The sequence below is a fragment of the Schistocerca americana genome, chromosome 3 (genome assembly GCF_021461395.2).
Source record: "Schistocerca americana isolate TAMUIC-IGC-003095 chromosome 3, iqSchAmer2.1, whole genome shotgun sequence".
Taxonomy (NCBI): Eukaryota; Metazoa; Arthropoda; class Insecta; order Orthoptera; family Acrididae; genus Schistocerca; species Schistocerca americana.
Genome location: NC_060121.1, coordinates 909,213,850 through 909,238,139, shown reverse-complemented (window position 1 = coordinate 909,238,139; position 24,290 = coordinate 909,213,850). Strand labels below are relative to the sequence as shown.

Sequence of the window (24,290 nt, the reverse complement as noted above, 5' to 3'; positions counted from 1 at the left end):
AATTATTGAAGGGGTTGAAATACGTTTATGTGATCGTATGGAGAAGTGAGAATTGCAGAAAAAGGTAAGACCAACGACATTAACTGTGCAAATTCCCAGTCTGAGTTTATGAAATTGTAACAAAATGTATTGTGGCAAACATGTAAAACACTTTCAACTGGATCTGTCTTTGTCCGACATTTCTTCATTGAACTATGCACTGTCACTTCTCTTGAAGTAAGAAGGTCATTTTGGGTATAATACTGCATGAACGTATGCATGTTTTACAATTTGATTCTGGTTAAAAATCTAGGCTCTGCTCATGACCACCTTCCGTCATTATTCCATATTAATTTAACAGTAATTTTAATCTTTTGGACTTTGTAACTGATCTATTTGCTTGCAAAATTTAGAAATTATTTCGTGGTAGACGATTTTTCTTAAGCAATATAACCTAATTTTGAAAAACAAGATTAAATTCAGCAACTATATTCAGCTAATCAGTTCCACAAGTCTTAATAGCAAAAGCCAGCTAACACGTTGACGTACTTTCGATTTTTAGATAATTTGTTGAAAGATAATCTCAGTCAGAAACAAAATTTGAATTATTTTGTGAATTCCACAGAGACAAATGAACACAGGCAACGTTGATAAAGATACATAATTTGATTTTTTAAATTCTTCTTGTAATCGCTATTAACCGTTTAGTGAAAGCTGACAGAGTGTGAGTTTAGTATAATGTATTTCATTTGGAGACAAATAAGGTTTGGCCCGAGAGCACAGCATTTGTAAAGAGGACATGCCTATTCAAAATTATTATTGTTGAATTCTCGTGGGATAGATAATATGCTGTCTGTGATCGGCAAAAGGCGCTGTTTAAACATAAAAGTACCCGAGAGTGAAAAAAATAGGTGGCAACTCAAGTAACAGTCTATCTGCAATAACTAAACGAAATTACGAATCTTCCTTGGTTAAACTCACTAAGATCGTATCTTACAGACCCGATCACCTTCGCAGGCAACGAAGATGCGCTTGGTGAAATCATTGGTGTCATTTGTGTTTTTGTACGGCTGCAAAACGTGGACTGTGGATACTATTGCAAGAGCTGAATTTATGCCTTTGAGATGTGGAGTCTGCTGAATATCTCACAATGTGCAAAAAGGTAACCTTATGCTTCCATTATAGAAGAAGTTATCATCACGAGACGATTATCTTCCCTTTTTCTCAAAAATGGTTAAAATGGCTCTGAGCACTATGCGACTTAACTTCTGAGGTCATCAGTCGCCTAGAACTTACAACTAATTAAACCTAACTAACCTAAGGACATCACACACATCCATGCCCGAGGCAGGATTCGAACATACGACCGTAGCGGTCGCTCGGCTCCAGACTGTAGCGCCTAGAACCGCACAGCCACACCGGCCGGCCCCGTTTCTTTCCCACTTATTTGAGAAGAGATCAATTAGCAAGGCAGAACATAATGAGGAACAGCGGAAAGTAAATGGATGGTCGAACTGAACAAAAATTATCGGAATATCTCTTCAAGAGATAAAAATCGCTGTGGATGGAGCCGTCTAGACGAAAATTCAATTACTTTAGAAAGGAATATAGAAATGAAGTCAGGTCGGTCCGCAATAAGTAAACCGACTAAGAAAAACTGAAAAAACAAGAATTTGGATTATGTAATATTTTCATCATAACATAGCAACTTTTATTCGTAATATTTAAACTGCTACAATAAACAATAGAGCAACCGCGACTTCCTCTTTTAGGCTAGCTCTAGACATTATAACAACAATACTTCAGTACGATACATAATTAATAATTGTCCGATAACTGTCTCTCTAATATTGACTCGAAGGCCTTGAGGAAAATTGTGTGTGCTTTAGCGCCGCGTTTCGGAGGAATATGGGCGATATCTTATTATGTTAGTGTTTACCAGTCATGACTAATCATTTTGATTTTAAAAATACCGTAACAGTGACCTGAATTGAGCCCCCTATACTACTATAAAGTAGTCAAAAACGTAAAATTCTTCACCACTACGATGTAATGAAAGTTTAAGCATATAATAACCGCGATAACGATTTCATGGCCAGAGTCAACGCCGAAAAAAGATAGAGCGATAATCTTTCGAGCGAACTACATATTGTTACATTGAAGCAAGTATTGAAACACGGAAAACTCAAATGAAAAGGTTTGAGGTGGGATTCCCTATATTTATCCCGGAAATGGGTTCTGTAGCATTTGCCACCTCCGTTCAACAAAAAGAATGTTAAGACATTAAATACTATCTACGAAACAGGTAAATAGCATTTGTGTGCAAATCGCCAGCGAAGTAAGGAACGATTAAGGTGTACGAAGAAACACCAATCAGTTTTTCTGTTTATTGCTTATGCTTCTCAAACCAATCGAGATCCAGAGAGATGAGGGAGAATGAGGCTGAAAGAATTACTTGAAGAAATAAATAGGTGGATGAAAAATCTGTAGGCATGTGCCTATCGCTTACACGTGCAGATACCTGTGATACGAACGTGGAGTAATGTAGCTTGCTGGCTGAGATATGACTTTGAGTCTGATAATCAGACACCAGAGCTTGAGAGATAATGAACCCGGCAGCGGGTCACCCTCCTCCTCGACTATATAAGCCGTCAGGTAAGCGGCACAGAACACCGTCTGGATTCTCCGTCTGCAGACATGAAGATCCTGGTGAGTACCTTCATTTAGACGGACCACTTGAACTTCGGCTGTATAAGCGCTTCCTTCTGATTTTATTGTATCATCGACTCACATTACCAGTTTCATTAGGGTTGTATATATTCGTTGTGTTTCAGTTACGCATGTCGGTATTTCGGTTGCTATGAGTTTACTTATCGATTGTCGTTTTTTATTTGTAGTTCACTGTTGCTTTTCCAGTTTACAAATCGCCATTTTTTTCATTTAGAAACAGTGAGTGGAGCAGTGGACGCTAGAATACGGAGAAACCGCAACATTCCCGACGTATTATTAAGTTTGCATTCAATAGAAGAATGACAGTAGCGGAGGAACCCAGAAACATTTGCCATTGAACAGAGAATGACAAAAAATGATTTTCTCATTTTATGCATGATCGTTTTGACATTGGCCAGTCCCCACGTTCAGGTAGACATTAGGGTTTGATGAGTAACCAATCCTCAGAGTTTCCCGTCTGTGCCGCCCGACAACTGGTAAAAGCGATGAAATGTGATCATTCTATCATGGTGCGACGTTTGCATGAAACGAATAAGGTTCAAAAACCGGATGTGTTGGTACCGCATGCTCTAAGCGAAAATAGCAAAAAATCAGCAGTTGGCCATATATGCATCAATATTTTTCATAATTAACTGGTTAATGAACAACACCAGACATTCCTATACTGTATTGTTACTAGTGACGATACGTAGTTTCTTTATGCTAACGTAAGGCACATAAGTTGCAAGGGCAACAGTCTGGATGATTGACTGATCTGGCCTTGTAACAATAACCAAAACGGCCTTGCTGTGCTGGTACTGCGAACGGCTGAAAGCAAGGGGAAACTACAGCCGTAATTTTTCCCGAGGGCATGCAGCTTTACTGTATGATTACATGATGATGGCGTCCTCTTGGGTAAAATATTCCGGAGGTAAAATAGTCCCCCATTCGGATCTCCGGGCGGGGACTACTCGAGAGGATGTCGTTATCAGGAGAAAGAAAACTGGCGTTCTACGGATCGGAGCGTGGAATGTCAGATCCCTTAATCGGGCAGGTAGGTTAGAAAATTTAAAAAGGGAAATGGATAGGTTGAAGTTAGATATAGTGGGAATTAGTGAAGTTCGGTGGCAGGAGGAACAAGACTTCTGGTCAGGTGACTACAGGGTTATAAACACAAAATCAAATAGGGGTAATGCAGGAGTAGGTTTAATAATGAATAGGAAAATAGGAATGCGGGTAAGCTACTACAAACAGCATAGTGAACGCATTATTGTGGCCAAGATAGATACGAAGCCCACACCTACTACAGTAGTACAAGTTTATATGCCAACTAGCTCTGCAGATGACGAAGAAATTGAAGAAATGTATGATGAAATAAAAGAAATTATTCAGATTGTGAAGGGAGACGAAAATTTAATAGTCATGGGTGACTGGAATTCGAGTGTAGGAAAAGGGAGAGAAGGAAACATAGTAGGTGAATATGGATTGGGGGACAGAAATGAAAGAGGAAGCCGCCTGGTAGAATTTTGCACAGAGCACAACATAATCATAACTAACACTTGGTTTAAGAATCATGAAAGAAGGTTGTATACATGGAAGAACCCTGGAGATACTAAAAGGTATCAGATAGATTATATAATGGTAAGACAGAGATTTAGGAACCAGGTTTTAAATTGTAAGACATTTCCAGGGGCAGATGTGGACTCTGACCACAATCTATTGGTTATGACCTGTAGATTAAAACTGAAGAAACTCCAAAAAGGTGGGAATTTAAGGAGATGGGACCTGGATAAACTGAAAGAACCAGAGGTTGTACAGAGATTCAGGGAGAGCATAAGGGAGCAATTGACAGGAATAGGGGAAATAAATACAGTAGAAGAAGAATGGGTAGCTTTGAGGGATGAAGTAGTGAAGGCAGCAGAGGATCAAGTAGGTAAAAAGACGAGGGCTAGTAGAAATCCTTGGGTAACAGAAGAAATATTGAATTTAATTGATGAAAGGAGAAAATATAAAAATGCGGTAAGTGAAACAAGCAAAAAGGAATACAAACGTCTCAAAAACGAGATCGACAGGAAGTGCAAAATGGCTAAACAGGGATGGCTAGAGGACAAATGTAAGGATGTAGAGGCCTATCTCACTAGGGGTAAGATAGATACCGCCTACAGGAAAATTAAAGAGACCTTTGGAGATAAGAGAACGACTTGTATGAATATCAAGAGCTCAGATGGAAACCCAGTTCTAAGCAAAGAAGGGAAAGCAGAAAGGTGGAAGGAGTATATAGAGGGTCTATACAAGGGCGATGTACTTGAGGACAATATTATGGAAATGGAAGAGGATGTAGATGAAGATGAAATGGGAGATACGATACTGCGTGAAGAGTTTGACAGAGCACTGAAAGACCTGAGTCGAAACAAGGCCCCCGGAGTAGACAATATTCCATTGGAACTACTGACGGCCGTGGGAGAGCCAGTCCTGACAAAACTCTACCATCTGGTGAGCAAGATGTATGAAACAGGCGACATACCCTCAGACTTCAAGAAGAATATAATAATTCCAATCCCAAAGAAAGCAGGTGTTGACAGATGTGAAAATTACCGAACAATCAGTTTAATAAACCACAGCTGCAAAATACTAACACGAATTCTTTACAGACGAATGGAAAAACTAGTAGAAGCCAACCTCGGGGAAGATCAGTTTGGATTCCGTAGAAACACTGGAACACGTGAGGCAATACTGACCTTACGACTTATCTTAGAAGAAAGATTAAGGAAAGGCAAACCTACGTTTCTAGCATTTGTAGACTTAGAGAAAGCTTTTGACAATGTTGACTGGAATACTCTCTTTCAAATTCTGAAGGTGGCAGGGGTAAAATACAGGGAGCGAAAGGCTATTTACAATTTGTACAGAAACCAGATGGCAGTTATAAGAGTCGAGGGACATGAAAGGGAAGCAGTGGTTGGGAAGGGAGTAAGACAGGGTTGTAGCCTCTCCCCGATGTTGTTCAATCTGTATATTGAGCAAGCAGTAAAGGAAACAAAAGAAAAATTCGGGGTAGGTATTAAAATTCATGGAGAAGAAATAAAAACTTTGAGGTTCGCCGATGACATTGTAATTCTGTCAGAGACAGCAAAGGACTTGGAAGAGCAGTTGAATGGAATGGACAGTGTCTTGAAAGGAGGATATAAGATGAACATCAACAAAAGCAAAACAAGGATAATGGAATGTAGTCTAATTAAGTCGGGTGATGCTGAGGGAATTAGATTAGGAAATGAGGCACTTAAAGTAGTAAAGGAGTTTTGCTATTTGGGGAGCAAAATAACTGATGATGGTCGAAGTAGAGAGGATATAAAATGTAGGCTGGCAATGGCAAGGAAAGCGTTTCTGAAGAAGAGAAATTTGTTAACATCCAGTATTGATTTAAGTGTCAGGAAGTCATTTCTGAAAGTATTTGTATGGAGTGTAGCCATGTATGGAAGTGAAACATGGACGATAAATAGTTTGGACAAGAAGAGAATAGAAGCTTTCGAAATGTGGTGCTACAGAAGAATGCTGAAGATTAGATGGGTAGATCACATAACTAATGAGGAAGTATTGAATAGGATTGGGGAGAAGAGAAGTTTGTGGCACAACTTGACCAGACGAAGGGATCGGTTGGTAGGACATGTTCTGAGGCATCAAGGGATCACCAATTTAGTATTGGAGGGCAGCGTGGAGGGTAAAAATCGTAGAGGGAGACCAAGAGATGAATACACTAAGCAGATTCAGAAGGATGTAGGTTGCAATAGGTACTGGGAGATGAAAAAGCTTGCACAGGATAGAGTAGCATGGAGAGCTGCATCAAACCAGTCTCAGGACTGAAGACCACAACAACAACAACAAGGCACATAAAGGAAAGGTTAGGCCCTAACTCAGCAGTAGCTCACCGCATCCCCAAGGTGAACCCATCACTGCTGACATTTCCTGTCAACAACTGAGGCGTCTTGAAGACGCAGACCAAGAACAACGACTGTGTGAAATGAAGCTACTCCACAATAACACCCTCCTGCATTGCGCTACACTGAAAAAATATACTGTACAGGAGTTGAATTAGGAAGTCATTCCGTACGTAAATAATTCACCTGATCTTGCACCGTCGTATTTCCACCTGTGCCGTTGTCTATCGAACAACCTTCAAGGAACTACCTTCCCCGATGAAAATGCGCTCCGCACATAGCTCGACGAGTTCTTCGTCTCAAAAACAACTGATTTCTACAGTCACGGAACTGAAAATACGGAACTGAAAAGTAACTCAACGTTCACATACTGTAGTTAACAGTGAAGGAGAATGTATTATTGATGAATACGTCAATGCTACGTGTATCTGTTTTGTTTATAAAACTTATGGGAAATCGCTACGAAATGAAGTCGAACCCAATACATCAACTAACGGTGTAATTCTAATTTCTCCCAAGCTCATAATTAATCCCATGAGATACAAATGTGAAGATTTTCTTAAAAAATATCCTTGCTGATGGTCTAACAAGAGGGAGATAAAGAAGACGTCCATGTTTTCTTCGAATTTAGCATTTTGACATTAGGACATGTACGCTAAAATGTAGCCTTCTACACTAATTGCTCCTACTAGATTTCCCAAAGATACAACCCCTCTCACCATTCGGTTAAAATATCGGTCTTCTCGTTTCCCATTGATTAAATTCAGTCAACAGACAGTGCAGTTTATTCAATCTTTCACTCCAGTTATACTGCCGATTAACATCATCCATAGTGTACGAGTATTATTGCTTTTATATGTTCCGAATGTAGAGGAACATCACGCAAGGTACATCTTGTATGTAGTTATAAAAATCCAAAATAGTTTATGTCTAAATGTGACAATAGTCAAAGTAGACTGTAACATACACAAAATGATCCTTGGAAGCCACTGTTTCCTAACTAAGGGTTTGTATTCCGAAAATCTAAAAAACGAAAAACCGCATTATCAATTTGAATAAGTTATTTTCCAGTTACGATGGCCATTCTCCCATTTTAAGTACTATCAGAAGACAACAGCCTTCATAGTTTTAACATAAAATGAGGTACATTAACGGATTATTCTGTCGTTTGTTGGTAGAACAATAAAACTACAAATGAAAAGCACGATATTGTGTACATTCTACGGGAGTATCGTGCTTTTAATTTGATCGAAAGAGATGACGTAGGTAAATTAGATGAAATGACCCAATGTTTACTTTCCTAGGTGTTAAAGTTGTCAGTAAAACGGTTTAGTGCCTTATTACAATATTGTTTCTAGTTTCAACAGGGCAACGATTTTATCAATGTGTTTGTTTGTGTGTGTGTGTGTGTGTGTGTGTGTGTGTGTGTTTGTGTGTGTCTGTGTAAATGTGAGTGTCAGTTTAGAGCGAATCAGTGGTCGTTAGTAATGAGTTCTTAATACAGTCTACAAAGTAGAAAAAAATAAATATTGTTTTTTTTTCAGACGATCCTGCTCGCAGTTTGTGCAGCTGTTACAGCCAGGCCTGATATCCTCGACGTTAAGACCACATCGAAGCCGTGCGTGACAAAGGCAAAGACCTCCAGAGTTGGAATATTGGAGGACAAAGTCGCTGCAAGCAGACCAAATGAGCCCGGTGTTCCAGTTGATCCAGAAGTGCCTCCACAAGGAAAACCCAAAGTGCCAGACATGGCTGACCTCAAAACAGTCAGTGTACCTCCCATCCCTGTTGACTCTCAGACGTCCTCCCCAGTCCCCGTCTCCCAAACGCCACCCACCCCTAGGGACACTGCTACCACCAGTACGACTCACATAGTCGACAGCCACATGCCTGCCTCACCCGAATCCATACTCCACGGCCACTTCCCAGCCAGTAACCCACCTCTCTTCCCAAGCATTTCTTACCCATGTAGTTATGTCCAGAATTCCCACTACCCCTTCTACACTGTACCTAACAATGTTCCAATCAGCACAGGATACGTATGTTTTCCACTTGGTACAACGGTCCGCTGCTTACCTTCTAACGCTGGCGTCCCCTCCTTGTACTCTCCTCTTGTTGCTGCCATGAAGAGGCCCCAAAATGGTCTTCCAGTACTCATGCCAGCTACTAGTATGCCTGCTGTTGGCATCTCACCGGACCACTTTCTCTTCCAAATGACTGCAGCAGCAGGCAGCTCAACACCAAACAAGATCGACGTTGCTGGTGACCCGGTACCTGTTCCTGAAGCTACTTGCTGCTAGCTGACAACTCTTGTTGCTAGCTGAAAACCCAGTCGATTGTCTCAACGATAAAATGTATAAAAACTGGAAGGATCAATGTATTATTTACCCATAACTTTTGAACGTACTGTATCAAATAAAACCGTTTTCTTCTTTGACAATGGAGTTTCAGTTACATATTTTTGCATATATGATTGGAATATAAACTAGTTTTTAATTTATTGTTTATTTATTAGGCAATCACATGACAGTATATAATTGTATGAACCTCAAGCAAGGAAAATTTTCTTTGGAGCGATAAGACTAAACAGAAGTCTATAATGGAAGGTCAAAAAAACAGAACCAACTCCACTACAGCATCAAGAAAAAAAAAGTGAGACTGAAGCTTTTGAAGGAAGATGAAATTCTTATGTTCATAGAATATATTGTAGCAATGAGTGAACATATAATCCTATATACCAGCTAGACTAATTCTGTACAGTTTTTTCCACTTTTCGTTTGCTTAGCACTCCTACCTGGTTTAATTCGTTACGTACCATATTTTACCATAAATTAACCGTCAGATACTACAGCTAAAATGAGTAAACGCCAAATGACAAGAAATTACTAAATTTTCCGTATAAGGGAAACTCTTATACGAAATCAACGACATTAATATACAGTTGCAATTCAAAATGGTGCTATCAGTGACACAAAGGTATGATAACTGTCACAATAAACGTCTCACAATTAAAATCAAAAATTTTCTTTTGCAGTGCCGAGCGAGGTACTTCAGTGGTAGCTCAGTGGTACAGTGTTCTGGAGGACAGCGTTTAAAAACACATCAGACCATCATGACTTATGTTTTCCGTTATTACACGAAACGCTGGTCCTCTTAAACCGTGAGCATTTCAGGTAACGCTGATGGAGATCGATAGCGATCACACTCTCTCCTCTGCAAAATAAACCTTAAAGGCGAACACTATTGAAATCTTGTCATTGTGGTGGCCAGGAGAGGTGCGATAAATCATCCTCGTGTTCAAAAAAGCAGCCCTGGATGAACATGGTCCATGTCTTCGTAGAACACAGCATCACCATTGGGGAACGAACACCGAACCATGGGCTAGACCTGATGAGCCAAAAGGGTGACATAATCCTTGGCGGTAATGTGACTTCTGCAGAGTAACTGCGGGGCCCTTAGAATGCCATGATATGGTTGCCCAAGAGAACCTTGAAACGGTGGAAGGCAAAACTCATCCGATCAAATGATTCCATTGCTCCACCCTCGAACTTTTATATCTTTGGCACCATGTATCCATTTTACGGATTTATAAGTTACCGTTTAGCGGTTTTGGAGCTGCAGCTCTCCTTGGAATTTCCTGCTTGTTGAGCTTCCTTCGTTTAGTTTTGGTGCTGACTGGGCTCCAGACTGCAACATTGAGTTCTGCAGTTTTTTCAGCTCCCCTTCCTTTCCGTCACTATCTTCTTCAAAGAGCGTGTGTCAAGATCACTGAACATACATATTTCATCCACGCTATGACTTAGTGGACATGTTTTTCCAATTTCCCGGTATTCTGTATAAATCTTCAATACGATGCCTCTTGAAACACCAAAAACTATCGCTATCTTGACTGCGGATACATCCAGCACACGATCACCAACATTTTGCCCACGGTCGAATAGACTGAGCTTCGATATAGTGCAGAAAGTTTCTTCTTGACAACTACGTCTATTCTGTAGAAGAATTTTTATTACTGTAATGTGTAAAAGGTGGTGCGTAGGAATTACTACCTCATTGCAAGAGCATGTAATGAAACCTGCAATCTTTATCTTAAACCTTCTTTTTTTCATCTTTTTTTTTAAAGATGTCCCTTCACGCTATTGTCATTTAAATGTCATTAACACTTTCATGTTATTAGGCTGACTTTAACATTGCAAAGCGGACAAGAGATTTCAGTTGTTCTAAATACAAATGCCAAACAAGTGATGCTGCATCAGGCGAGTTATATCTTTAATGTAAACGTGTATAGTAGTTGGCGTGGTTTTGAGTAAAAAAATATGTAATTATCCCAGTTCGTCTGAAATATTTCCAAATTAATATAGTTAGTCATATTAAAAAAGTTGAGAAATAAATGCTAGTCTAAACTGTCATTGCCACCATCAACCTACGCATCAAACAAAATAGGCGTTTCTCCACGTAAGGCCAATCATAAAAAAATATCCCAATATGACTCTACGTAGTGTTCTGCGAAATACACTCAAACTCCGCTATGTGTCATGGGTATTAGAACACGCATGTTTTACTGTCTTCCTGTGTATTAACATAGACGTGTAAAATGTTAAACCTCACCTAATTCCAGTGGCTGGCTCTGAATATCTATTGACTATAAAAACTGACATAGAACATTTTTTTACTGAAAGAGGAGTGTCTTTTAATGGTTTGGAGTCGTTTTAATAACCATGCCTGCCCCTTTTCTCGACCAGAGTGGTATATCTTTTGGTGAGCCGGAGGTTCTCGCTAGTAGGTATCTCTGCTATGACTGCAGCACGCTCAGGCAGCATGCTATACATGTAACTTAACATTTGGACTAACTGTTAATATACATTTGTAAGATCCAAGTTTATCCTTTTTACAGTTTTTTGTAATAGAATGTGTAATTGATGTCTCGACATTCTAAGTGGTCAATGTGTGTGCAACATAAACAGCCATTCAGATTAGGAGAACAAAATGATATCTTACTCAGGACATAATGCATACATACATGCGCCATAGTGGACAAAAATGAGTAAGTATACTTATGAGAAGTAAAATCACAGTAGAAGCTGTCTGTTCACACATCACACTGGGCACAGCTTATTACTATATGTCAACGATTTGCTTCTAGAGCCGTATTAATGAAATTTGTTAGTTTCAGTACATTAAAGAATGTTATCGTTTACTGATATTCAGTTTCTTGTAGGGTAATACACAATTTGCATCGCCGACTAACGGTTTAGGCCTGACGTGGGATGTAATGGAATGCATATATTTTACATAACACTGCCGCAGTTTTCTCTTAATCTTACGTAGCATTTAAATTTTTGACAATAAGAACCAACCTTCTTCAAGGTGGCAGGATGTAAACACTTGTTTACGACCAGCCACACTAGTGCGAGAGCACTTAGTGTGGTTGCAGCAATTCATGCGGTGGGGATCTTGTACGTAGTTGCTCTTAATGAACGTCTTCGGTTTATTTGTCACACACACTACTCTATTAGCAAGGGAGCAGAGTAATAAACCGAGCATCAAATGTATGGCATTAGTGTCAGAGTGACCATTGCAATTTCGAGCACGATACTGACAGCTGCCTCTACGATTAGTTCCAGTGAAAAAATATGTCCCACCGTAGCCTTCATGGACGTAGGTTTTATCGCAAGTACTTCGCAAGAGATGCCTATCTAACCACAAAACTTACATGGGTAATTTGGGCAGCTTACGAATCCATCCTTGGTCCCATATTACCGGAAAGAGACACCTTAAATTACTTAAAATAGACACCAGATTTACCAGTCGGTGAAGTTTGTATGTGAATTGTTTCCGCACCACATCTCACTAAAAACAGTACTTAGATTAAATAACGCGTTCAGTCAATGGCTACTGGCGCTAGACAGTCTCTGCAGAACTGATCTACGTTCTGCATCTGCCTTAGAAATTGAAAGCGAAATAAGGAGTAGATTCCACGTAGCGCGCTACATGAGAGAAAGTATCGTAATCTTAGGAGTGGCAAGTCCGAAATTCTGTACTTCGGTCGTACTAATCAGTCTCCAGCTGCACTGTTTTAATTAATATGTTGTGAAATGACCAGATAACGGAGTGCAACTTATATCATTACGCTTAGTACACGCGGGCAGTGGGCATTAACGAACTATGAAATCGTGATTAAAATCTGATTAAAATGTTAAACTGATAAGTTATTCGAGCTACTACGGCCGAAGGAATAGAACGCAATAAAATAAACTGCATCGAAAAGTAAGAGGGTGCTATAAAGTTCACAGTAGCTTGAACGATCAATTGATAGCACCGTAGGTTTTATCGGAAGTACTTCGCAAGAGATGCCTATCTAACCACAAAACTTACACCGGTAATTTTGGCAGCTTACGAATCACATACCTACCGGTAATTGGCTAGGATGTCCTCTTACATGGGAAACATAATGACACCATAAAACATGGAAATAACTTTGTTAAGCCGTCCATGTATGTTCTGGAGTAACCACAAGCGCCGGAACGAAGATGAAGAACGGAAGACCGGAGAAGCCAGTAAGGAAACGTCAGCCAATAGCCGCTGACAAGGACCGAGCCGCGCCAGGAGCGCCCCCTGCAACAAGTTAACACAAGTGCCGCTCCTGCCAGCCTTGACAGCTCAGATCGGCACTAAAAGCCTACAAACGACATCTATCAGAAATCACTGTAAAAGGTTTTTCAAAGGTACTAGCAAAGCTAATCTGGGATGAAGTGTATAAGGAAACCAATGCGGATATGAAATCCTCTAAATTATCCAGATTATTTAAATTGAACTTTGAAAAGGCATTTCCAAAAGTATGCATGTCCGTATCAACATCGCACAAAAACAGATGGATAACAGCAGGTATAAAGAAGTCCTTTGAAACACTTAAATACCTCAGTTCCTCGACAAAAAACCGCAGTGATCCAGAAATCTTAAATTTCTATCATAGATACAGAAATATCTCTAGGAATGTGGTGATTGCTGCAAAAAAGTCATTTAATGACAAAATAATATACCATCCAGAGAATAAATGCAAAGCAGTCCGGGATGTTTTAAAATGGAAACAGGGAGAGGCAAAGAAAAGCAGAATAACATACTGCTAAGGGAGAGGGGTAGGTAATAAATGATCCACAACACTTGGCAAACTATGTAAATGCGCATTTATCAAGTATTGCAGAGAAGTTATAGCAAAAATTCCCCGAAACAATGTAACACTTGTAAATATGTTGCACTAAATACAGTGATGTTGCTTCCAACCACAGAGAATGAAGTCAATAAAACTGTTCAAAAACTAAAAAATAAAATGTCAGTAGTCTTAGATGAAGTACCAGTGTGTGTACTGAAACAATGGTTAGAGATTATACAAGGCCCCTTAACAAATATGATAAATGAATCCTTCACATCAGGGATATTTCCAGAGCAGTTAAAACAGGCAATAGTTGTAGCTTTGCCTAAGAAACGAAACGCAGAAGACAAAGAAAATTACTGGCCCATTTCCATGCTGTCACCATTCTCAAAAACAATAGAAGCAATTATGAAAGACAGATTAATGAATTACCTGAATAAATACAATATTTTAAGCAAATCACAATTTGGTATCCAAAGTGGCAAAAATACGGAGTCAGCCATATCAGAATTCACAAAGGTTGTACTTGATTCTCTTGGCAAAGATGAATGTGTCACAAGCATATTTTGGATCTTTCTGAGGCCTCTGATACAGCTGAGCACAAGATTCTTGTTAAATAAATTATAAGCATTTGGAATAAGAGGGGTAGCTAATGACTGGTTTCAATCATACCTAGCAGATAGGGTGCGAAGAGTAGAGATAACACATACTTCGAATAGATCCAAACACTTAGTAAAACTCTTATATACATTAATATAGGGGTTCCGCAAGGTAGCATATTAGGACGAATACTGTTCCTGATACACATACATCGATAACTTTCGCAGTAGTGTTACTTATGGTGAAAAAATTCTCTTCGCTGATGACTGCAATATTATATTCACTGAGAAAACAAGAGAACTCCTTGCAGAGAAATCAAATGAAGCTCTCAAGGAAGTTTACGGTTGGTCAATAAGCAATAAAGAGACATTGAACATAAAGAGAACTAATGCCATGAATTTCAGTTTGAAGATGGAAACTGACAATGTTAAATTAATTGTAGATGGCACCTCTATGGGCTGTGTAACAAATACAAAAGTTCTAGGAATGAATATTGATTCTCAGTTGAAGTGGTGTGAACACACAAAGGTACTTGAAAACAGAATGTCATCAGCATGTTATGCCCTTAGAATCCTATCATCAGTGTGTAACATGCAATGGCTTTTAGTTACGTACTATTCATATGTACACTCAATTCTTAGGTATGGCATTCTTTTTTGGGGAACAAATGACAAAATATGAACACAGTTTTCAAAATCCAGAAAAGAGATATAAGAATCATAACCAAAAATGGTAGTCGAGCTCACTGTAAAGATTTGTTCTAACCATTGGGGATATTAACTGCACTGTGTGAATACATTTACAAGACTGTTGTACACATCAAAAATAACATTGGTAATTACTCTACAAACAGTTCTATCCATGACCATGGAACAAGAGCTAGACTCAACTTTCATTTCCCAAGAAAAAATAAACATAAAACTCAAAACAGCAATATCTACCAAGGAATAAAACTGTTCAATAAATCTCCAAAAGAGATGAAAATATTGCAATAATACGCTTATTTAAAAAGGCAGCTAAAAAGTACCAGTTATGCAATACATTTTATACATTGAAGGGTTTTTTCCTTCTTTTTTTCTTTTTTAGAAAAACTTACTCCCAGACCTTGCATTGCTCAATACTAACACCTCTTCCTCTTTCTGAGCTTAACATCTCACTTATTATGGAGGGCTACTGACTCAGTTTTTCAGGATAGAAAATGGGAAGTTACGATACAGAAAATGGCCCAGAGATCACCAGTGTGTGTGAGTGCGTGTCTGTGTGTGTGTGTGTGTGTGTGTGTGTGTGTGTGTGTAATGAGTGTAGTGTTATGAAACAATGTGCGTATTCTGGAATGTGCGTATAGTGTGTGGAGTGACTGATAGTGAGATATGAGTGAACAATGTGGCACTACATTATTTAATAAGTTATTTGTAAAAACGGATTGTACACCAGGAGTAAATCTACTGATTGTCACTAACTACAAGTCTGTAAAAGTATACGTATACAAATTAGCTTATTTTAAATTGGTCTAAACATGTAAATTCTTTGACATGTCCTATATCCTCGTAAAAAGAGATTTACAGATGAATAAAGCTACTACCACTACCACTAGTATCGCGGACGTTAGTTATCAGTGACGTGTGCAACTTGCAGGAACTTTGTCTATAACGAAGAATATTACTGTTTGTATGATACTTGCGACACCTTTGTAAATACAAGTTAGGTATTGTCAATTTGATTTATAGAAATAAAACGACTAATGTTATTTGTTTGAATAGTTGTATAGCATTCCGAGAATACAGCATCCTTTAGGCACCCTATAAACGACGAATGGCCCAGATCCAACAAAATACCTGTCGAGATTCGATTTGGACAAGTATTCAGTGTGGACGGTGGGCATGTTGGCTAAGTTTAGGAACTGTGACTGTGTGGGATAATTATTTTTAATTTTTTCTGACAGTCTCATTTGTTTATTTTGTCTTCAATTTAACTCATTGCAACACGTTACAAACATATTTTACCCATCATCAGGTGTTTTTCACTAGAGATGTTAATGATAAAATCTCATACAACTAGTCTAATTTCTGCTGCTGAATTATTCGTAGAGAGTGTGAGTAGTGCGTCACTAGGACGATGTCCTGTGTTGTCCTCTGCTGGCTTGGAAGTAGGCCTCGTTATTGTGACTGATAACACTGCGTATGTAGGATGCTGATAGTGTCATATTAATTGATATGGGTTCATAATCAGATGATATAGTTTACTTAAAACATGTTTTGAAATAAAGTTCAACAAGATCTGCCTAAAAGAAAATCTGGTGCCAAAACGTATGAAGACAAACAGGGAACTGTAACACTGCAGTAGAGACGATCAAAGGAAGGGGGAGGGGGGCGAGTGAACTTCTGACGGGTCTTCGTTGTTCCTTGAAACAAGGGAAAAGCAAGCGATGCCGTATCAGTGGAGCTTGGCCATTATGATGAAAAACAGGTGATGATGAAAAACGGTTCCACCAGTGTAACAACGATGCAGATGAAGCCTAGGAACGTCAAATTACTAAGTGAAAAACCAACATATCATATGATTATCACAGCATAACAGCTGATGTAAAACTACCGGCACCCTGTACAGGCCTGTCATCAATCACAACTACTCCATTCCAGCAGAAGACAACTCTGGGCGCTGATTTCTGGCCATATTTTGGCTTTGAATAACATCCTTCTGTACAAACACCTGATGATGAGCAAAACACGATTGAAACGCCTTTTAATGTTTATATTAAAAATAAAATAATTTAATGTGACTAGTTGCAGAAAAACACAAACGAGGACCCAAAGGTTGTAAGACTATATGAAAATTAGACGCAGTATTGAGATAGTCGTCCGCTCAGACAAAGAAAGAGACTAACGTTACGTAACATACCCCAACTTCTTGTAACCAATATCCTACATTAGCAGTGCCGTCGGTAACCCGTGGCCTTGGATTAAACACTCATACAAGTTTCTACTGTGACTCGGCTGAGTAGAACTTGACACGGACAAATCTTACCAACAAATAATGTGCCTGAATAACTCGATTGAAATTCAGAAATTGGTTGGTTGCCTATAATACCTACATAGCTGCCGATTTAACTGACAGTTGCGGCTCATTATCCACATATTACACAAAGAATTTGCGTAGTGGACTGGGAACACACACACACACACACACACACATATATATATATATATATATATATATATATATATATATATATCTGGCTGTTTTCGAAGCTATATAAGTTTACATAAACAGAGATTTACTTTTCCCATTGCTGAACTTCTCAAAGCAAGAACATCTCTCAGATGATGCTGTAATTTACCGTCTAGTAAGGTCATTTGAAGACCGGTATCAGTTGCAAGGCGATTAAGAAAAGATTGCTGTATGGTGTGGCAGGTGGCATTTGACGCTAAATAACGAAAAGTGTGAGGTGATCCACATGAGTTCCAAAAGAAATCCGTTGGAATTCGATTACTCGATAAATAGTACAATTCTCAAGGCTGTCTATTCAACTAAGTACCTGGGTGTTAAAATTACGAACAACTTCAGTTGGAAAGACCACATAGATAATACTGTGGGGAAGGCGAGCCAAAGGTTGCGTTTCATTGGCAGGACACTTAGAAGATGCAACAAGTCCACTAAAGAGACAGCTTACACTACACTCGTTCGCCCTCTGTTAGAATATTGCTGCGCGGTGTGGGATCCTTACCAGGTGGGACTGACGGAGGACATCGAAACGGTGCAAGAAAGGACAGTTCGTTTTGTATTATCACGTAATAGGGGAGAGAGTGTGGCAGATATGATACGCGAGTTGGGATGGAAGTCATTAAAGCAGAGACGTTTTTCGTCGCGGCGAGATCTATTTACGAAATTTCAGTCGCCAACTTTCTCTTCCGAATGCGAAAATATTTTGTTGAGCCCAACCTACATAGGTAGGAATGATCATCAAAATAAAATAAGACAAATCAGAGCTCGAACAGAAAGGTTTAGTTGTTCGTTTTTCCCGCGCGCTGTTCGGGAGTGGAATGGTAGAGAGATAGTATGATTGTGGTCCGATGAACCCTCTGCCAAGCACTTAAATGTGAATTTCCGAGTAGTCATGTAGATGTAGATGTAGATTTATACCTTTATATTTCTGTGTGTCGGGAAGTCAAGAGAGGAAACATAAACACAAGAAACGAACTGAGTGTTTGGATTACTAATAGTGCTCCCCCCATTAAACATCGTCAAGACGACCGCAGAAAAGGTATATGTGGAATTGCCATAAGTATTCTAAAGCATTGTAGACTTGCCGAATGGAGTCTCCTCTCCTTTGTCAAGATGGAGTTGCGGAATTTGTAGAGTGTTTTTCGGCGCTAATCAAAAGTGATGAGCAAGTTAATATTTATTCGTTTGATTTACAGTTCCGTGTATTCTCGTCAGACTCGGCAGAAGCCTCTTGCAAGTGACATGGAGGAATTCCGCTGACCCCCGTTGTAAGCTCGGCGAGCAAGGCTGAAAGCTTGTGGACCGACGTCTTCAATATACAGGCGAAGTAGCAGCATGAGATTACGCTTTGACACTGCGAAAGAGTCGCGGACGATAGGTGGAATTTAATCTAGAATTGTTCTGTTTACTGTTCTCCTGCTGGATTATTCTGGGGCATTTAGAAGGGATTGTGAGCAGTGCGTCATCATATTAATGTCCATTGTAGTCCTCTGCTGGCGTGGAACTATGTCTCGTTACTGTGACTGATAACACAGCGTATGAAGACTGCAGATTGTTTCATGGTAATTGATATGGCTTCATAATCAAGAGATAAACTTTACTTAAAACATGACTTGATATAAAATTCAACAAGGCCTGCCTAAAATAAACACTGCAATCAAAATGTGCAAACGTAAATACAAACAGGGAATGATAAAATTGCAGCACAGATGATGATCAACGGTAGCGGGGTGGGGGGTTGGAGGGGGGGGGGGGGGTTCTGAGGAGTCTTATCCATCAGCTCTTCGTTGAAATATGGGATAAACAAGTGATGCCGGACCAGTGGAACTTGTCCATTACACAGGTCTGCAAAAAAGTATTTTTGGAAAGTTGTTTGAAATTTGATAACTGACTTTTATGTACTTTTCAGCGCTGATTTCAAAAATGCAATCCACTTTTTTTCTATCGCGTCAGGTTTTCTCACAAATTGTGTATAATAATAAAATTTAAGCAATTTATAACATTTTTCCCAACGTTATAAAATTTTATTTTATTTATACATCATGTACTGAACTACATTTCCAGTACACTTCCATTTCTCTTTAAGCTCGTAAGTCCTTATAATAACACTTTCGCTTTATGTCAAAGCTGATTTTATTGCTTTTCTGGCTGTGGATTCGTTGAGGATCATCTCTTTTTATCATTCAGCAGTAGTCCGCTATCATGTTGACGTTCCATCTTCCCTGATATCTTCTTTTCATTTCTTTCATGTCTTGGTGGAATCTTTCGCCCTGCTCTCCACTTACATCACCAAGGTTTTCAAATGGTTCAAATAACTCTGAGCACTATGGGACTTATCATCTGAGGTCATCAGTCCCCTAGAACTTAGAACTACTTTAATCTAACTAACATAAGGATGTATAGATGTATTTGATTTCCTTAAACCTTCGACATTGCTTTCCGTTGTGGCCGAGCGGTTCTAGGGGCTTCATTCCGGAACAGCGAAGCTGCTACGGTCGCAGGTTCGAATCCTGCCTCGAGCATGGATGTGTGTGATGTCCTTAGGTTAGTTAGTTTTAAGTAGTTCTATGTTCTAGGGGACTGATGACCTCTGATGTTAAGTCCAATAGTGCTCAGAGTCATTTAAACCATCGACATTGGTCAGGCAGAAGCCAACGGCAAGCAGTGCGGTAGGCTATTGTCATTTGGAATATGTGGATCCCATTGCTCCTACAATGTTATTACCTTAATGCTCTCTTTTTAAATGAAACAGTGCTTCTATACATAATTTCTTCACAATATTTAATGATCAGATTGTTTGCGTAGATGGTGTGTGACCTGACTACAAGAATGTGCAGCGGCCTCTTATTTCTGGAACGAAATATCCATACTTGAAGCCATAAGAATCTCTTCTAATAATGCTGAAAGCTCCTTTTCAAAAAGAATCCAGAAAATGGTGCGCTGTAAATTAATGTGGTTATACAACAGACACAGTCAAGTAATTTTCTAACTTAAAGAGGAGTGTTCCTGAACATGATATCCATAAATGCTGGTTTTTGTCGGACCATGGATGTGAACTGAGTGTACATGGGACGGTCAGCAAGCAATGGAACACATTTTTTCACGGACAATTTCGGAAGCCAGACGCGGTGGCCGAGCGTTTCTAGGCACTTCAGTCCGGAACCACGCGGCTGCTATGGTCTCAGGTTCGAATCCTGCCACGGGTATGGATGTGTGAGGTGTCTTTAGGTTCGTTAAGTTTAAGTAGTTCTAGGTCTAGGGGACTGATAACCTCATATGTTAAGTCCCATAGTGCTTAGAGCCATTTGAACCATTTGGACAATTTCGGTTGAAAAAATTCGGAATTTGTTGTGGGATATCGTGAAATATTCTCGTTAAGGCCCCTGTAGTTTCACGAAGTTCCCATGGTGGCGACGCTATACATAGGCTTCAAACTGGTGTCTGTAACGGAGTTGCGATACAAGCAGAGATCTCTTATTGAGTTTCTTTTGGCGGAAAACCAGAGAATCGCAGATATTCATAGGCGCTTGCAAAGCGTCTACGGAGACCTGGCAGTGAACAAATACACAGTCGCACAAACCCTTCCGATTTGCCGCGCGCCAGCCGGCAACACACATCTGTCACTCCTGCAATGTAGAAACGTGCGGACACCCTCACTGCAGGTGTTCAACGGATCACAATCAAACACCTTGCTGCACGACTGGAAGTCTGACCTGGCAGCGCCGACACAAGTTGTCCGCCAGCTCTGGTTTGTATTATATGTATCGGTTGTTAACGGGGGGGCCTAGAAACGGCGGAGAGACTCCGTCCCCGCTGCAGCTGCGGTGGTCCACAACCCCAAAACGACTGCTGCAGTTCACTTCACCCCTCTGCGACCCCACACCGAGCCACTGCCCACCCCCCCCCCCCCCCCCCCCCCCCCGCCCCCGGAGGGAATGTCTCACACCAGACGAGTGTAACCCTTATGTTTGCGTGGTAGAGTAATGGTGGTGTATGCGTAGGTGGAGAACTTGTTTTTCCAGCAATCGCCTTCATAGTATGTCTGAGGCGGAATAAGGGGAACCAGCCCGCATTCGCCGAGGAAGATGGAAAACCGCCTAAAACCCATGCACAGACTGGCCAGCTCACTGGTCCGCAACCCAACTCCGCCGGGCGGATTAGTGCCGGGGACCAGCTGCTCATTCTCAGTCCTGAAAGCCGTGCGTTAAATCGCATGGCTAACCTGGCGGTCTACCAGTTGGGGTACTCAAAGGTGTGTGCCCCATGAGCTCCGCAGCTCTCAACGGCAGAGCATAAAGAGCAGTGATGGACCACCAGTGCGAAATTGCACGCTCTTTACAAGGCTGACAGTCAAATCTGTTTTTGTCTAACATTGTCACAGGCGACGAAACAGGCGTCCATCACTTCGAACCTGAAACAAAACGGCAGTCCACGGAATCACACCACCTCTCCACCCAGGAAAAAGTTGAAAGCCACCCCCTCACCCGGTAATGTCATGGCAACGGTCTTATAGGTCTCTGAAGGGGTGTTCTGTTTGATGTCCTCCTTCATGGTGCAAAGGGAAACATATCCAGTAAAGACTGTTTGCTCAATGTGATACCTATCCAAAATCGGATTTAATTGTAAGTAAACATGGGTATGAAACGCGAATTTCAATCTCATGATGAATATTCCCACGTTTTGTTAGCCGCGAGGGTTAGGCCCGCAGTCTGAAGCGCCTTGCCACGGCACGCGCGGCTCCCCGCGTCGGAGGTTCGAGTCCTCCCTCTGGCATGAGTATGTGTATGTTCTCTCTAGCGTAAGTTAGTTTAAGTCAGATTAGGTAGCGTGTAAGTCTGGGGAACAATGACCTCAGTTGTTTGGTCTCATAGGAACTCACCACAAATTTCTAAAATTTCCCACATTTTGTTTTCATTTATCTACGAGGGTTATTCGGAAAGTAAGGAACGATCGGTCACGAAATGGAAACCAAAGTGAAAATCAGATGAAGTTTTACACAGGTGTGTTGGGCAGTGTCTCCAATATGCCCGGTGATCGCATTACGTCGCTCTTTTTTGGTTGTGAGAACACAGGGAGCACGTAAAGGTACCTAGAAAAATAGTGTCTCTCGCCAAGTGCGAGGGCCTGGTGAAAAATTTCGCCTGAAGCTATGCAGCCAACATTACATAACTGTCATGCGTTTTCTTCTTCAAGACAATTCTCATCCACATTCTGCAGGGGCAATGAAGATGCATCTGCATCGTTTTCTGTCGGAAACGTTTGATTACCCACAATACAACCCGTAATCGTCTCCCTCTCAGTTTCATCTCTGCTCACATGAACCGCTGGTTATGAAGACAACATTTTGGCACAGACAACGAGATGTAGGCCAGCGTAGAGAATTGCCGGAAAGCATTGGCGGCTGCCTTCTATAAAGAGGGTATTGGAAAGTTGGTTCAACGATACGACAAACGTCTAAGTCGGATAGGCGACTTAAGTAGCTGGAAGTTATAGCTAACCATTGCTAATAAAACAGTTTTGATTTTCTTTGTGGTTTCCATTTCGCGACCTATCGTTCCTTACTTTCCAAATAACCCTCGTATTTACACGCCAAGCTCTGTAGGACCAAATTGAGGACCAAATTTCCAACGTCATGGAAAGTGTCAGTACACGAAACTACAACATAAGAGTAATAACAGATAAAAATAAAATGCTTATGAACCTGAAAAAAGTCAAGCCATAAGTTTAAGTAAACGGAATCAACTGTGCAACAAGAGTCAGTTTAATTTTTCATGGAACACCAAAGCAATATAGAAGGAGTGACCCATGAGGAAACTCTTCAGTTTGTCTGTGAAAGCTTTCGGCGTCCATGGAGTTGAGAACGAATAATATGGGGAGGATTACACCGATCAGCCAGAAACCTATGACCACCTGTGTAATAACCGGTATGTCCAACTTGGGCTCAGCTGATAGAGGCGAAGCGTCGTGGAAGTAATGAGGCTCAAAAATGGTTCAAATGGCTCTGAGCACTATGGGACTTAAATTCTGAGGACATCAGTCCCCTTGAACTTAGAACTACTTAAACCTAACTAAACTAAGGACATCACACACATCCATGCCCGTGGCAGGATTCGAACCTGCTACCATAGCGGTCGCGCAGTTCTAGACTGTAGCGCCTAGAACCGCTCGGCCACTCCGGCCGGCAGTAATGAGCCCTTGGTAGGCACTGTAGGGAGTTGGCACCCCACCTGCATACAAAAGTCACCAAATACTTGTAAATTCCGGGAGGGGGGCCAACAAGCTCTGACGCCAGGTTCAAACACATCCCAGATATGTCCGATCGGGTTAGGATCTGCTGAGTTATGAGGCCAGCACATCAAGTGAAACTCGTCACTGTGTTCGTCGAACCACTCCATCACACTTTTGGCCTTGTGACATGGCGCATTATGTTGTTGGAAAATGCCATTTCCGTGGGGAAGCATGATCGTCATGAAGGGGTGTACGTGGTCTACAACAAGTTCACAATATCCCTTGGCCATCATGGTGCCTTGCACGAGCTCCACTGGACCCACGGATGGCCGCACGAATGTTGCCCAGAGCAAAATGGGGCCGAAGCCGGCTTGTCTCCGTCCCGCAATACAGGTATCAATTAGCTGTTCCTCTGGAAGAAGACTGACTCTCGCCCTCCCATCGCCATGACGAAGGAGGTACCGGGATTC

The 24,290-nt window shown here is 40.7% G+C and overlaps 1 protein-coding gene across 1 annotated transcript in view; it reads left to right on the top strand.

Annotated features, from left to right (window-relative positions):
- The first annotated feature begins 2,676 nt into the window (after positions 1–2,676).
- The window catches only part of LOC124606508 (uncharacterized protein PB18E9.04c-like), a 128,340-nt gene continuing 106,726 nt past the window's right edge, over positions 2,677–24,290 (top strand). Inside the window, exons 1-2 of the mRNA XM_047138492.1 lie at positions 2,677–2,688; positions 8,165–8,386. Coding sequence (XP_046994448.1) covers positions 2,677–2,688; positions 8,165–8,386 — 234 coding nt within the window. The remainder of the gene's footprint in view (positions 2,689–8,164; positions 8,387–24,290) is intronic.